At 42.1% G+C, this 14,946-nt stretch overlaps 1 protein-coding gene across 2 annotated transcripts in view; it reads right to left on the reverse strand.

Moving 5' to 3' along the window:
• Nucleotides 1-1,056: 1,056 nt before the first annotated feature.
• ANKRD33B (ankyrin repeat domain 33B) overlaps nt 1,057-14,946 on the reverse strand; it is a 46,458-nt gene continuing 32,568 nt past the window's right edge. Inside the window, exons 3-4 of one of the 2 annotated variants that reach the window (XM_021288223.2) lie at nt 10,881-11,021; nt 1,057-4,252 (exon numbers count right to left, since the gene is read on the reverse strand). In XM_021288223.2, the coding sequence (XP_021143898.2) occupies nt 3,402-4,252; nt 10,881-11,021 (992 nt within the window). In that variant the 3' untranslated portion in view covers nt 1,057-3,401. The remainder of the gene's footprint in view (nt 4,253-10,880; nt 11,022-14,946) is intronic. The other variant, XM_065052660.1, reaches the window with a different exon arrangement.

Consider the following 14,946-nt stretch of genomic DNA (forward strand, 5'->3'; position numbering starts at 1 on the left):
TCCAGCAGCACCTCCACCTTCCCTCAGGTGCTCTAGCTGCCAGGGAGGTGCTACCAAAAGTTAGCACATGTTTCTTAGGAGGTAAACTGTCCTGCTTGAGCAGCCAGGAGCGAAATGAGTTACAGCCAGTTTTGCTTGGTGTTTCAGAGTAACAGGTCTCTTGGGAGAACAGAAAAAAAACAAAAACAAAAACAAAACAAACAAACAAACAAAAACAAAAAAACACACACACAAAACCACCACAAAACAAAAAAGAAAAAAGTAAACAAACCCCAAAAACACAAAGCAAGCCACTCTATTTGTGCTGAAATCCAACAGAAATCAAATCGTCCTGGGCGGCAGCAGCTCAAGGGGAACAGATGAATGGAGGAGACCCAGAAGTGCTGCCTCCCCTGCTACAGTCCATTTGCCACAGGTTTCCAGAAGCACGTTTTGCATGAGCTTTGTTCACTGCAGCCTTTTAGATCGACAGTAAAAAAGCCCAGTGAGAAGCCCAGCACTTTCACAGAATCACAGAATGTTAGCGATTGGAAGGGACCTCGAAAGATCATCTAGTCCAATCCCCCAACCGGAGCAGGACAGTGATGAAGAAGGGGGCAAGACAGCGGGGGGTGGGGAGGCAGGTGGGCAGTGAGGCAGCAGAAGAGGAAGACAATGAGGACATAGAGACCTGTGCCTGCATTTCCCAGCCTCACAAGTGCCAGGCTTTACACAGATGCACAAAATGCAGCCATGCTGCCTGTAACGATGCTTGGGGATCCTGGCTGCTTGCAGCAGAGCCTTGTGGCTGTGAGGGATCACAGCAACTCCTTCTCTCCACACCAAGACAGCCAGCCAAAGCCCAATGTCAGGACACAGGTAGTGGCTTTCTTCTACTCATAAGGAAAAATTCACATGGAGTGGAAGTAAACCCACAATAGCTCCTTCCAGGGAAACCAGACTGTTTTCAGATGGTGCTGATTAGTCCATTGGTGAAAGTGGATGGGCTTTTTTGTCTACTGAAAAGTAAAAAGCAGCATCCCCAAACTGCTCTGAAGAATAAGATCACCAAATAAGTTAAAGAGCTTGTGCTTTTTTTTAATGGAAATCACATATTTATACACATATACACAGTAAAGTACAAAGGGTTAGAAAACAGGCTTCATTGTCAGCCCCTAATTCTAACACACTGTATGTTAATCCCTGAGAGCACCTGTCAATTGTATGTCTCCTGCAAGTGACACCAAGAGTGCAAATTAAAGTGTTCACCTGCAGTGCAGGTTGCTTTTCAGATACTGAATCTGAGTGCTAAGTCTTCAGTATGCTGCACTGGCAGTAAACAAAAATTAACAGTTAGACCATTCAATCCAATGTACCAATTAAAAAACCATCCTAATATCTTTGCCACAGACAGCTAAAAGATTGTCTTCCTACTCTCCAAAGAAACGAGTTCAGCTTATATTCTGGTCACACCAAATCCATTACAAAACTGGTGCCAATGCATTGCACAGCGCTGATGCACCTGCAGACTAAAATCCTCCTTATATGTACAGGGCTGGGGAGGTTTATTAGCAGGGTGCATATTCCCTCAACTCTGACCTGGGAGGCTACTTGGCAATGCAGTCTAGCCAGCACAGCCACCCCAGTGAGAGGGACAAAGAAGTGGCTGTATGGAAAATCCTTATTTCACGTCTGCGATAACCTCTGCTGAGCCCCAGCCCCACAGACGTTAGTTAACAATACCAATCTAAGCGTTAGCTTTCAATCAACTGAATTTATTTCTCCCATGACACATACGGTTTCATTACAAGCTCAGTGAGGCCCCAGATAGTCTTTGTCCTGTGGAAGTAAAGGATGGTAAAGCTTTCCCTCTGTTTAACTGAAGTGAGAAGATGGTGATAGCAGCAGCTGGGGTCTGCCTGGGCTCCAAGAGAGCAACACCATTAGGAGAACACACCACAGCACATTTCATTTCAAATGGGAGCAAAGCCTGAGTAACACCATAGCCTGAGTGTGTGCTGTGTGGCTTGCTGTTTGTGTTTGACCTCTACTTTCATGAACATGGTCTTTCTTTAGCAAGCAGCAGGTTTACAGCCCTTCCTTATTGGAGTTTGCCAGGGTTTGGCATGCCATTCAGACTGACTGCTGGTAAAACCAAATGAAGCCTTAAGGCAGACCCCAAGAACCTCCAGCATCCTGTGGGAATTGCCACTTCGAGATGCCCTCATGTACTAGGGAAGGTTTTCTCCCAGTGTTGAGACAGAGGGATGAGGTACTGCCCTCTCTGGGCACTCGGAGGTGTACTACCAAAGCTCACAGTGATATCTGGTCAAAGTGTCCAAAAGTTACTGGGTGAGCTGCCTGTTCCTGCATCTCTTGACTTGATGTTCATAACATATGGCTGGATTTGATACCTGGGAAAATTGCTTGAACTTCTGGAAGCTGCATAATTTTCCTGTCCTGACTATAAGATGTAAAGGTTCACAATAAATCTGGTGGGGTCTTTTAACGGGAACCTAAATACCAACCCCAAAAAAAAAGCCCACCATCTCCCTTTTTTCACAGTTAAACATAGTGACAAAATAATCCCTGAGACTAAAGAGGAGACAACAGATAGCCGATGCAGGGAAACTTAATGGGGGAAACAAATCTTAGGTGAAGGTGGCATTAAAAAATTAGCTCAGCTTCTCTGTTGCTCCAGAGAAATTGGTCCCTGCCCCTGATTTATACCTGCAGAGGATGTGAATATCTTAACCACAGAAATATTTCATATGCAGCCCTTTTTATATTCAACACAACAAACAATAGCATAAAGAACTGAAACCATACAGACTGTATAGAGCTGTACAGTTAAATACCTATCCTGTCTTAAATTTTGATTACTGGAAATAAAATAAAGTGCTTGTTATATTCAAAACAATTGCAGACCTGGATTTTCACTCCCCACCAAAACTGTGGTATATTTAAAACTTTTCTTTATGACTATAAAACCTTGCAATGTGTCTACCTAAGCAAGGAGAGGGAGGAATGTCTAGTGTCGAAAGCACAGCTCCTTAATTTTGTCCATTACAAAATGAACAAACACAAAATACAATCCTTTTGCACACATGTAATTTCTCAAGCTGTTTCTCAGTCATTCACCTGGAACTGGAAAAAAATGAAACCACAGAGGACTGTAACACTTAAAACTTCCTATCAACTGCAGACAGGTAAACTTTGTAAGTCTTCCACCTCAAAACACCTTCCTGCTCCACCATCAGACACACTGTGGCCTAGCCCTTGCCGTGTTCCCCCACTTGAAAGGCCATTATTCAGAATTCCAGCTCCATAAGCAATGGGCATGCACAAAGGCATGCAGTCTGTCATCTTGCTTGGACAGCAAGACTAATGGCTCTAAAACCTTCCAAGCAGCTGCCTTTAAATCAGGTCCTGCATCTGGCAGGAGACACCTGCCTCTGCTTTTGAGCATCTGCTGCTTTTTTCTTCTCCTGTTCCTCTGCCTTCTTCCGCTCCTCTTTGAGCTCCTTGTATCTCCACTTAGGAATCTGTAAATAGGGGTCATCCTTTGCACTGCTCCTCCTTCTCGCCTTTTCTGGCTGGAAGGTGGGTGGAGGAGCCTTGCTGATACGGACTTTGGGGATGACAAATCCCGGCCGGACGCTGCTCCGTCTAAGCAGGTGGAGTGGCAAGAGGCTCGCTTTCCTTGTGGCCACAGTGCTCACTTGGGAGACTGCAAGGCTGATGGGCTGCAGGCTGGCTCGACGGTCCTTCTTCTTGGGAATCAGCGTGACCTTGGAGTTCTGAAATAGCTTTTCATAGCTGCTAAAGTGGTCTTTGTCCTGAGATCGGATCTCCTCAGCTCTCTGCTTCCTAAGGATTTCCTGCACAGCCAGTCTGCGCTTCCCCACGGAAGGCGGGCTGCCTGGGCACACCGTCCGGCATGACAGAGCAATGAAGGGACTGCTCAAGCTTGTTGTCACCTTCACCATGTGATCAAGGACTCCGTCTTCTTCTGGGCCGTAGAAAGTCCGGAATGAGATAGCTGCTCTCATACACTCAGAAATCCTCTGCAAACAGCTTTTTGGCTCTGCAGCCTTGGCAAGAAGTTCCTTCATCTTTGGCCATTCTGGTTTGTATTGATCACAAAACTGTTCCGGGCATGGCCTGTCCATCAGCTTTTGCATTATGAAGGCAGATTCTGATCTTCCTGTGTAACAAGCCCATTCCCATGAAGTCAGTCCACGGCTTGGGTCAGTCGCATGAACATTTGCCCCTCAAAGAAAAGAAAAACAATCAGTTAATGAAACTGCCCATGCTTCTGTTGCTACGATCAGAGTTGAATCAGGCAGATCCCTGCAAGAAAGCATCACATATGAAGTACTACAATATTTGTGTAAAAATGAACACTCAATGAGGAGAGATCAGGGTTCCTGACTTTCTGAACTCCTGATTTATTTTAAAAAATAATAAAAGAAATTAAAGCTGTATATACGAAATTCACTTAAAGCAATGCAAAGAATGACATAATGAATTTCAACTGTATTGTATGTTGTCTTCCCTTTGCAGTCATTGCTGCCACTTAGAAGAGAGACCTTGGGCTAGTGATCACAAGTTCCATGAAAATATGGGCTCAGTGTTCACTAGGGGCCAAAATAGCAAATAAAATACAATTAATTTCTACCCCAAAAAATAGGGAAAAATAGATTAAAAAAAATAGGAAAAATAGAGAAAATGCGACACGTACAGTTCAGGTTCTCTTATCTCTGAAACGACACTGTAGAATTTGAGAAAGTTGACACAATGGTGACAAGGGTGATCAAATATTAGGAAAGCTTCCATACATGTCAGAGAGTGGTAATAGGGGAGATGAAGCTTCAGTCTCAGCCCAGAACAGATGGTGCCATCTACTTTAGATTACCACCCTTGAGGAAATGTAGTAGTTGGACCAGCCAAAACAGGTGACTGGGACACATACTAGACAGCAGGGGATTAGACATTTGAAGTTCCTGGAAGGAATTGATTTCTAGTGGTTATTATTTTTCAGCCTCTCCTCCCCCATTCCCTAATTATGATCTCTATCCATCCAATTCTGACATCTGTCCCCATCACCATTCTTTCTCCTCATTTATTTCTGCATCCTTTTCCATCCTTGCCTTCCTTTCGATCTCTCCATGTTCCTATAAGCCCCTTTTCATGGGATTCTACCCTTGCTCTTCACTCTGCTTTCAGGTGGGGTTACACTCTTCTGCAGGGCACCTGGCTGCCTGAGGAGAGGATACAAGAGTAAAAGAAGGAGCAGGCATCCTAATCAGGTCTGCCGCATCCTTTACAACTTCCGTCATACTTCATCCAATGCCGCCACATTCCATGGCAACCAGAAAATTGCAGGGAAGTCCTCTTAGTGCTGGTACTGGAGTGGGAGCATGGGCATTTGTCATTGAGGGTGGCATGTACCTAGTTCTGCTCACACAGAACACCTATGTAAAGGACAGAGGAAGCTCAATACACAGTGCACTTTTGGAAGAATTACTGCAGAACAATGAGCAGCAACAAGTGGTTTTGGAAGCTGAAGTCAGCAAGACACTGTTGCAAATGCCCAACACGTTATATCTGGTGAATGCTAAAGGGTAAAAAAGATCTGTCCAAAAACTAGCTTGGTGTTGCCCATCAAAAAGAATCTCAGAGATGTGTTGAGGACTTAACAGCCAGCACCATATCCCTGCATTGCACCCAAGTAATCCTGGACATACCAGCTGGGCACACACATACAGCTAGGCACACAAACATACTGTTTTAGAGTATATGGGTGTGTTAGTGAATTAATGAAACAGAAAGGGGAGTGAGTGAATATTCCCCATTTTCAGGCATTCATGTTCTTAAGCTGTAAATACTTTGGTTTATATTTTGCCTTTAAACTTTGACTGATCTCAGAGGGAGCTTTGCACACTCCAGAATGTAGACTTGGTTCAGCAGCTCTGCAGCCTGGGACAGGCATGGGCACTTTGCCCAGGTGCTTTCAAAATAACTGAGCTCTTTGACATTTGATTGTGGTTTTTTTCATGTATCACTGGTCCTGTAGATAATTTCTGGGTTCCTTGAAAGAGTTTCAAGCTGGGATATGAATGGACTACAACATCTGACTTATTGAAGGGCTTCTCTATCTGCTGAAGCACCATTTTCAAACAGCCAACACAAACATAATGAGAAATTCTGTTTTTCAGGGTGGATTATCTTGGTGACAGCATTTCAGACTACTATAAGACAGACTAGATGTAAGGAATGGTAACCAGGAACCAGTTTGCAATGGGTCCAGTATAACCTTCCCACAAAGGGTGTTTCATCATTACAAGAAAAAAGAGGAAAAAAGGAGAGCATGGGGAAAGTGATCAGAAGCTAATTTTCAACTCTATTAAGTACCAGTTGATTCCTAAATCTCTGAGAAAATCCCTAAAAAGCAGATGATAGAGTCACAGACCAAGAGTGAATGTAGATGGAGACACCCTAATCAAAAGAGCTGATCTCAGTTTAAATGCAATTTAAGTGATATTTGCAGAAAGGACTACTCGGAGAGAAAGCACAGGGGCACTGCAGGGAGTCAGGCATGGGGTTGAGACTGGAAAGCAGAGAGGAAGCAAAAAGGAGGAAGATTTAATCAAAGAGTTCATTAGCTGTGGAATGAAGAAAGGATTGCAAGTTCTCAAAGGCAGCAGGGTTTGAAGAAGTTCATGACTGCAAAAGCTACAGACAAATCAGTGAGGCAAGGAACAAAGACATACAAAGAAATGTCCTCCTGCGACACTAGCCCATTTTTAAACCATTCTACCCAGGTTTCACACCCCTGAACCTCTCCCATCTCAGGTGAGTCTCTTGTCCTGTCCCCTTCTTAACACTTGCTTGGGTCTGCATGCCCTCCCACTAGAGCTGACTGCTAACAGGGCATATTACATGGGAGTCATTTCCTTGTTGTACATGTAATAGGCAAGGATTTACCACAGGAAGAACAGTAGCTAAAGGAATTTTTTCCAAATATAAATTTGAACAAACAGTATGCTCTGCTTGTAAACAAGGAAGAGGTAAAGACAGATGTTTAGCACTAACTTCAAGAAAAAGACATCCCAGCTCAGATACAGTGCAGCTGTGAGACCTTGCATCAGAGTTGTGTAAAAAGATCTGTGTGAGAAAGTGCTCAACGGGGACACCCCATCTTTGCATAGGGGCTGCATATAAGCTCAGATGCTCAGCTCTGATCCTAGCCTGAGCTATGCCTGTGCCTAGCCATGTGCCTTGCTGATTTGGACCCTGACCCACAGACTTAATTTCTAGTTTTGACCTCAGACCTACCTTGTCTCTATGGACTTGCCTGGTAATCACTGCAGTACTGTCTGATCTTGATTACTGTCACCATCCCTGCTCCATTTATTCAAGGAGCACCTTTGTTGATGAGGCTAGTGTCTCTGTGTGCCTTACTGTCACCCTCGGCTCACCTCCCTTTGAGGAGAAGCCTGCTCTTGCTGCTGACAGATGCGTCAGCATCCGTGTTTTGGAAACTTTATCTCAGAAAACAGTACTACAGAGTGTTGAAATCCTGATCTTTCAACAGAAATCGATGCTGACTTTGTACCTTTATCACAAAATCTCTTCTAAGATGTGATTTACTACAGTGGTATTGATTTTCTGCATGAATCAGGAGATGTTTCTGAACAAACGTCATTCAGCAGAATGCCTCATCTGGAAGAGACATGAATAGTCATGTCCCTTTTTAAATGTGACAGCAGTCTTATCAAACTAATTGTCATTTCAGTGCAAGTATAGGCTACAAGTATTCTTCTAGGAAAACTGCATTTGACACTTGCCTGATTTTCCTAGGGAAATTGCCCTGAAGATAACTTTCAGCACAACTAGTTTGAATACACATGGCCCTTTGAGATATCAATATTCTATTTGATTAAAAAGGTTTGATGTCGCTTTAGATGCAAAATTTACATCCTGGGTTTAAGAACAGGGAGTGAAAGAGCTCAGGCATCTGTTACTAACCTGTTTTTCACACAGTATTTAAAGCCCAATCTCCAGATCTGTAGCCACCCCCATGACTTTACTAAAGCAGCAATGAGTTTAAACTGGAGATTACAGCAGGGCTTGATGCATGAATTACAACCGGCATTTCTGTGCTCTGGCTTGGGGTGGCTCACTTGCTGAATGCTGGCAGCAGCCTGGTCCTGGCAGCGCAGCCGCCTGTGACAAACTGCTGATGAGCGACTGGGATCCCCCCCCTTACTCGCTGTGCACTCACAAATAGCAAATTCACATGTTCCAAAGGCTCACTTTGAAAGAGCAAACATTATGGCCAAGTGTCTCAGAGCGCCTTAATCTTGTAGTGGTTGACCTTGGCCACCCTCCAGGAACTGAAGTTTCTGAAAGAGCAGTCACTTTGACAATCCATCTCTAACCATCTGTCACATGTTGCTGTTACCTCTTCCCCATCTGACTGCGTTAAATCCATGCTTAGGTGGCCAGGGAGGTGAGTTATTTTCATTTACTCACCTGCTGCATTGCCTTAAGTAGATGCCTGTCAATAGAGATCTTACCCAAGCCACTAAACAGATATTGGGTTTAAAAACCTTCTCCTCTTTTTCTAAAGACACATACCTGCTTTGTCACTACGCAAGTAGACCCATAGCTGATTTTGGGTGCTTCCCCCCCTATATTTCCATGCATTCTTATGTTTTAACATAAAATTTTGCTGGTTAATCTGTGAAATTGTTTTTTTTCAGTGAATCTTTTAATCAAAAATTCTATCGCCTTCTTCAGCAAACTAGCACTTTATTCTCAGCAGCCACTCAGCACCTCTTAAGCCCCAAACTACTTCTCAGTCCATTCTGAATGAGTAGCTCCCTCCCTACATGTCGCCAGACTGTACAGTGCTAAAAAATCAACAGATATTAAAATGAGTGCAGGCAATTTAACACACTTCATTTACAGCCCCTATTTTGAACTGAAAATGTGAGGACCTGCAAAATACTCACCAAAAAATGTATATAAACTGCAGTTTAGAAACTCAAAGTATATTAACTCTGCACCTCTTTACCCAATGAATGATCTTCAGTATTCTCATGATCTCTGATGCACAAACAGGTCAATACAACTTTCTGTAGGTAAACTCAATTTGGAAGCTAACAAGACCATTTTCTGGCTGACTGAAGATGTGTTCTCCCCAGTATTCTGTTTTCTTATGAATTGCATAAATGGGAAGGTGGCTATCCAGATACCAGAGGCAGCAACTACATAGTGAACTTTGATTTTGATACATTTTGTACAAGAAGTAGAATAACAAAGAATGAGTTATCTATAAAGACAGAAAGGTTGTGAAATACCATCTGGTGACCAAAACAGAAAGAAGAACAATCTCCATTATAATAATAGAAAGGTCAGTTTGACAAGTTGTAAGGTCCTAGGTTTGCAGTTTCATTTTAAGTGATAATTTATAACAAGCACTGGGAAATTCTGAACTAGCATCTGCACTAGGTATGTGTTAATCCAGAAAGTGCATCTGTGTCTGGAAGTTCTCTAGCTCTTTAGGTCTGACAGTCATTTTATAATTCTATTTCAAAAAAAATTAACTCCAAAATGTGTGATTTGATTCCAAAGACTTGATTCCAGTATAAGAAGCTACAGAACATTGCAGAAAATAACATGCCAGTTACCTCACCAACCAAACATTTTCTGTGTCCTACCAACATCTAGAAACCTGATATTATGAACATGAATGAAAGTAATAGCACTATGCTTGATAAATACCTGCAAATTAAAATATTCATATTACGAGGGGTTAAACTTCTGTGACAGCAAAATGACTGAAATTAACTACTTATTCAAGATCTCTCTCAGTGAAGTGGACCTGTAAGATTTTTGGTCTAGACAGTAGCAATATTCACATGCAATCTGTTATCATTTTTATAATATTTAATTTGTGTCAAGGGATTCCCTTATATACAAATTACTTAACACAAAAAAACCAAACAACTTTGTCCCTAAAAGGTGCTGTATGATGAGACTGCTTCTGTAGAGGTTGTTGCCTTAATGACTTTTGCTTTTTGAGTTTCCTCTCCAGAATCCCTTCACCTCACAATCCATATAGCTGGAAATTCAACCACAGTCAAGAGCCAACAGCAAGAAATATATTTCCTCTTCTCAAGTATGAAGAGAGGTAGTGAGGCAGAGATAAACCTGCCCACTCCCTGTGCCATGACTCCCTCCTTGCAGGAGATACAGACCCGCTGGTGTCCTGTTGCCCATAAGCTCGGAGACCCAACTCAGATCTGTAGAGGTGTTAGAAAGAGAGGTTATTCCCTATGCTGCCAAATCTCCCACCACTGTCTCCTGTGGGATATGAACCCTACACCAAACTCTCCTGACAGGAGGCAGAGCCTCCAAAGCTCTCCATGCCCTGCCCCAGGATCTGCTACGGCTGGAGGTAGAGGTGAAGGTCTGGCTATGGTCCTACCACCATCACACACCCTTACACCATCACACCCACAGAACTGGCAGAAGGAGACCTGTGTGTCTTTCCCAGCTGTGTCATGAACATCATTAACTGCTTGTCTACAAATCTTGATGATCACACTCCCTGAACTCTCCTCAAGACAATGACTCTTACCCTGAGAGCTCTCGGAGAGATCCGAGTTGAGTTTCCATAGGCAAACTGGTGCTTCTGCACCTCTCACATGTGGCTTCACCACCTTGTCTACGACTTATCTAAAAGCTGCACCCATTTCTAGGGAAGGCTGCACAACACCTCTCAGAGTGAACACCCCAAAAGCCAATTTTCTTCTTGGTGTTTTTGTGTGACTGTCTAGTATATACAGGTAGAAGATGACAAAGCAGCAGCAAAGCACTTTGCATACCTGCCAACATCAGGGCTTTCACACATTCAGTTCGGCCCTGCATCGCAGATTTCATCAGTGCTGTGAATCCGAACACATTCCTCTTCTCAATATCAAGCCCGGGAAAATAGTTCAACAAATAGTTTGTAATGGTTATGTGCCCTTTAAAGAAATGAGAAAACAGAGAAAATATGTCACAGAATTAAGGCACTGTCTCAAGGTTAAACCAAAAATTACTCCTGCAAGACTGATACCTGGAGAAGTGCAGATAACTAATAAAATCTATTTTCTTTGTATCCTCCTCCACTCATCAGAGTCATTAGCCTTAGGGTTAAATGACACTGACTTGTGACCAGGCTAGGGGCCTGGAAACCTGGGTTCATATCTTCTCTCAAGTTGCTCTCCTCTATGAAAACTCAATTTAAGGTAAGGGAATAATTGAGAACCACAGATGGTCACCCTGAGATTGCAAGGAACCTCGGTTTCTTGACTCAGTCTGTAGCACTGCAAAGGGAATTCCTACAGTTTATGGAAGGACGACTCATCACCTCATGGAAATTACTGCAAAGGATCAGCTTTTTCACTGGAAAATTTGAGCCTTCCTATAATGATACTTTATTAAAAAGTGATTACATGCAGTAGTTCCAACCAATAATACTAACAAACTGTGCCAGGTCTGACACAAAACAAAGAAATATTTTGCATAGAATCCCACATTTTTAGTTTTCCATCTGACAGTGTAAAACCACTTGTCTGCACTCCAGCAACATTAAAATGGGACTGATATTCAGATTTCTTTGTAAAATCAATGAGTTCAGTTCTGTTTCTAAGATAAATTACTTCAATTCTGTTTCTAAAAGCAACTGTTGTTGCCATTCATGTGCCTTGTACACCAGGATAACTTGTGTCAGCAAGGGCATACAAGTAGTTGAAGACATCTCCGTTTAAACAGCTAGAGGACCAATTAAACCATCAAGTCTTTATAATTGGACTATCAGAGAATAAGACAAGTATCTAGTGTCATTATGACTCATTCAAAACAGTTTTCCATTCACTTGTCATTCATTTTATGATGCTTTGATGCTTGATAAAATAATGCAGTCTGTCAGGCAGCTGCAACAATCACAATTTAATTACTAGGAGCTGTAAAAATACTCTCATCTCACTCTGCAGTCCAGCTGAATATTCTGTGATGCATGTCATTCAAATCCATCTAGAAATCTTACTGAAGCAGAATTTAATTTATAGAGAAAAACTTTTAAAGTCTATAGTGCCACATCTGGTACAGATTTCATCAGCAGCTGCTTTGTACCAATGCAGTTCTGCATTCACTTTGGAAAACAAGTTAAGAAAATCTTTACCAATTAATTTAAGATGTTGCCTAGGTGTTACTCTTAATCTCCTAGAATTTGCTGGACCCTGCTACCCTTTCGCATAACTGGAAACTCTCCTGAAACTTGAGGAGATGTAGAGATAGCGCAGATCAGCTTAGCAATACCAGAGGAAACTAAATAAGGAGCTCCCTGAACCTTGCGCAGTCTGATGCCAATGAAATATAAAGATACAGCAAGTCACAACAAACTCAACAAAGCAAAAGTGAACTGGGTTCAGGACAGGATCAAGTAAACCAGTCCCGCTTACTCAATACAGAGGCTTTGCCTTCACTGACTTTATGGCAAAAGATCAAATCCTAACAGGCTATCGGTACTACTGGGAGAATATTTGTCCCAGAATTGTTTTACAGGACATGCTCTGTTTTACTGATATACAGTGTGTGTCTTCATGAAGGTTTTGAAGCAGATGAAATACTGATTTTTGACCACAGAAACCAGAGATGGGAACCAAAAGAAGGAGAAATAATAACATAGAAGATTTTTCAGCATTTGTTACATTTCTAAAGATTTTCTTCCCTTTCCCAAAAACATGTATAAAAGACATTTTGCAAATCTGGATGATCCTAAGAATCAATCCTGAAAGACCTTGCTCAGCCAAAACTCTTCAGGGGACTACAGATGGTCTTAAATGAGACAGAGGAAAAAAAAAAAAAAAAAAAAGTAAAGTGCAATAAGATAACAAAGAAATTGAAGAGGTTTGTGCTTCTCAGAAGTTTTGTGTCTCAGGGATTCCTGAAAACCTCTTCGGTTTTAATCTGCAGTAGCTTCTGTCCTCCTGAGGTTTGCATCAAATTTCCAGTTCAAACAGATATCAAATTCAAAGCAAAACTCAGAGCTGCCAAGTTTTTGTTTGAACTCTGTCATATGCTTTTGATTTAAGGCCATAAAGTTTCCTTCAGTTCTCTTTCGTCTGGGTGAACTAAAACTATATATGTAAATCATAAACCAGGTGAGTCTTCTGTGATTTAGAGTCTGCTATAAAAGCTGTATGCAGCTCTAAAATAATATTTGTAAGCCTGATCTACCTTTTGCCAGATCTATCTTTTGCCTGAACTGGCATGCTAAGGCTACATTTCTTCACCTTGTGAGCCATATTTAAAGACCAGCAGTAGTAGCTTAAATCACTTAATTTCTGCCACAGAATAAATGCATATAATCATGACAATTTTACCTAATAATCTTTGTAATGCAAGCAGAAAGATAATCTGCATAGTAAGGAAGATGCTCCTTCATATAACATCACAATTTCGACTTGTACCTGAAAAAAGCCTGTGTTTGGTCTCTGGCTGCTGAACGCTTTCTGATGGATGCATTGAGCCAAAGGACTCAATGATCCTTGTAGGTCCCTTCCAACTCAGGACATTCTGTGATTTTATCCTGTGGATGCTTTAGGTGTTTGTATTCTCATGTCTCCCTTAATAAACAGAAACTGGGATAACTTCTAATTTTGTGTTCCCAGCTCTACAGCCTTGCCCCAAACTGGTCCCTGTAACATATCTGTAATTTGTGAGCAAATACAACTCTCTCTAAACACCTAACCTACACTGCCACTGATGTAGCTGTGCCCTCAGTAGCAGCAGAACTTAGAAAAAAATTGTAATGTAATTTTCCTCCCCTTTCCCTTTTTTTGGGAAGAACTCTCATTCCTTTCTTTCCTTCTGCTTATTTCAATCTCTTGTTTGCATTAATTTCCCAATTTTTTCTGCATTGTCCTTGTACTGACATTTAATGATTTTACTTCTGCTTTTACAGCATCACCATCCATTTTTGGGCACCACCTGCTGCAGGCTGAAACAAATGTACTGCTTTGGAAGGCAAGATCCCTTTAAGAAGGGATCCCATGTCTGCAAGAAATATTGAGAGACCAAGTGAACAGACCAATTTTCAAACCGAAATTTACAGTCTAAGCAGAGGACTCTATTTTTTGGGTTTTTTTTTTTTGCTACTAATAAGCTTGTTAAGAAAGTACTGGTTTTCACTGATCCCTCCAGCCTATCTTTCTCATGTCAGTGCTTGCAAAAAACTTCAGCTTTAGATACCTTATTTGAAGGATGAGAATCTTAAATCATCAAAAGCAATATGAGAAACTGAATTCACTTATCTTCTGAAACTCTAGCTGGTCTTTAAGATAATTCTATTTAATTCAAACTGATGCTCTGATTCAAGCATCCTGTCTGGGCAGTCATGAAATGGCATAGGAGAGCGTGGATTTTAAACTCCTCTAGCAAAACCAAAGAGGCTTCCCTGTCATCTATCACAGTATCACAGTATGTTTGGGATTGGAAGGGACCTCAAAAGATCATCTAGTCCAATCCCCTTGCTGGAGCAGGAACACCTAGGTGAGGTCGCACAGGAACATGTCCAGGCGGGTTTTGAATGTCTCCAGAGAAGGAGACTCCACAACCTCCCTGGGCAGCCTGTTCCAGTGCTCTGTCACCCTCACTGAGAAGAAGTTTTTTCTCAAATTTAAGTGGAACCTCTTGTGTTCCAGCTTGATCCCATTACCCCTTGTCCTATCATTGTTTCCCACCGAGAAGAGCCTGGCTCCATCCTCATGGCACTCACCCTTTATATATTTATAAACATTAATAAGGTCCCCCCTTAGTCTCCTCTTCTCCAAACTAAAGAGACCCAGCTCCCTCAGCCTTTCTTCATAAGGGAGGTGCTCCACACCCTTAATCATCTTCGTTGCC

This window comes from Columba livia, chromosome 2 (assembly GCF_036013475.1).
Source record: "Columba livia isolate bColLiv1 breed racing homer chromosome 2, bColLiv1.pat.W.v2, whole genome shotgun sequence".
Lineage (NCBI taxonomy): Eukaryota > Metazoa > Chordata > Aves > Columbiformes > Columbidae > Columba > Columba livia.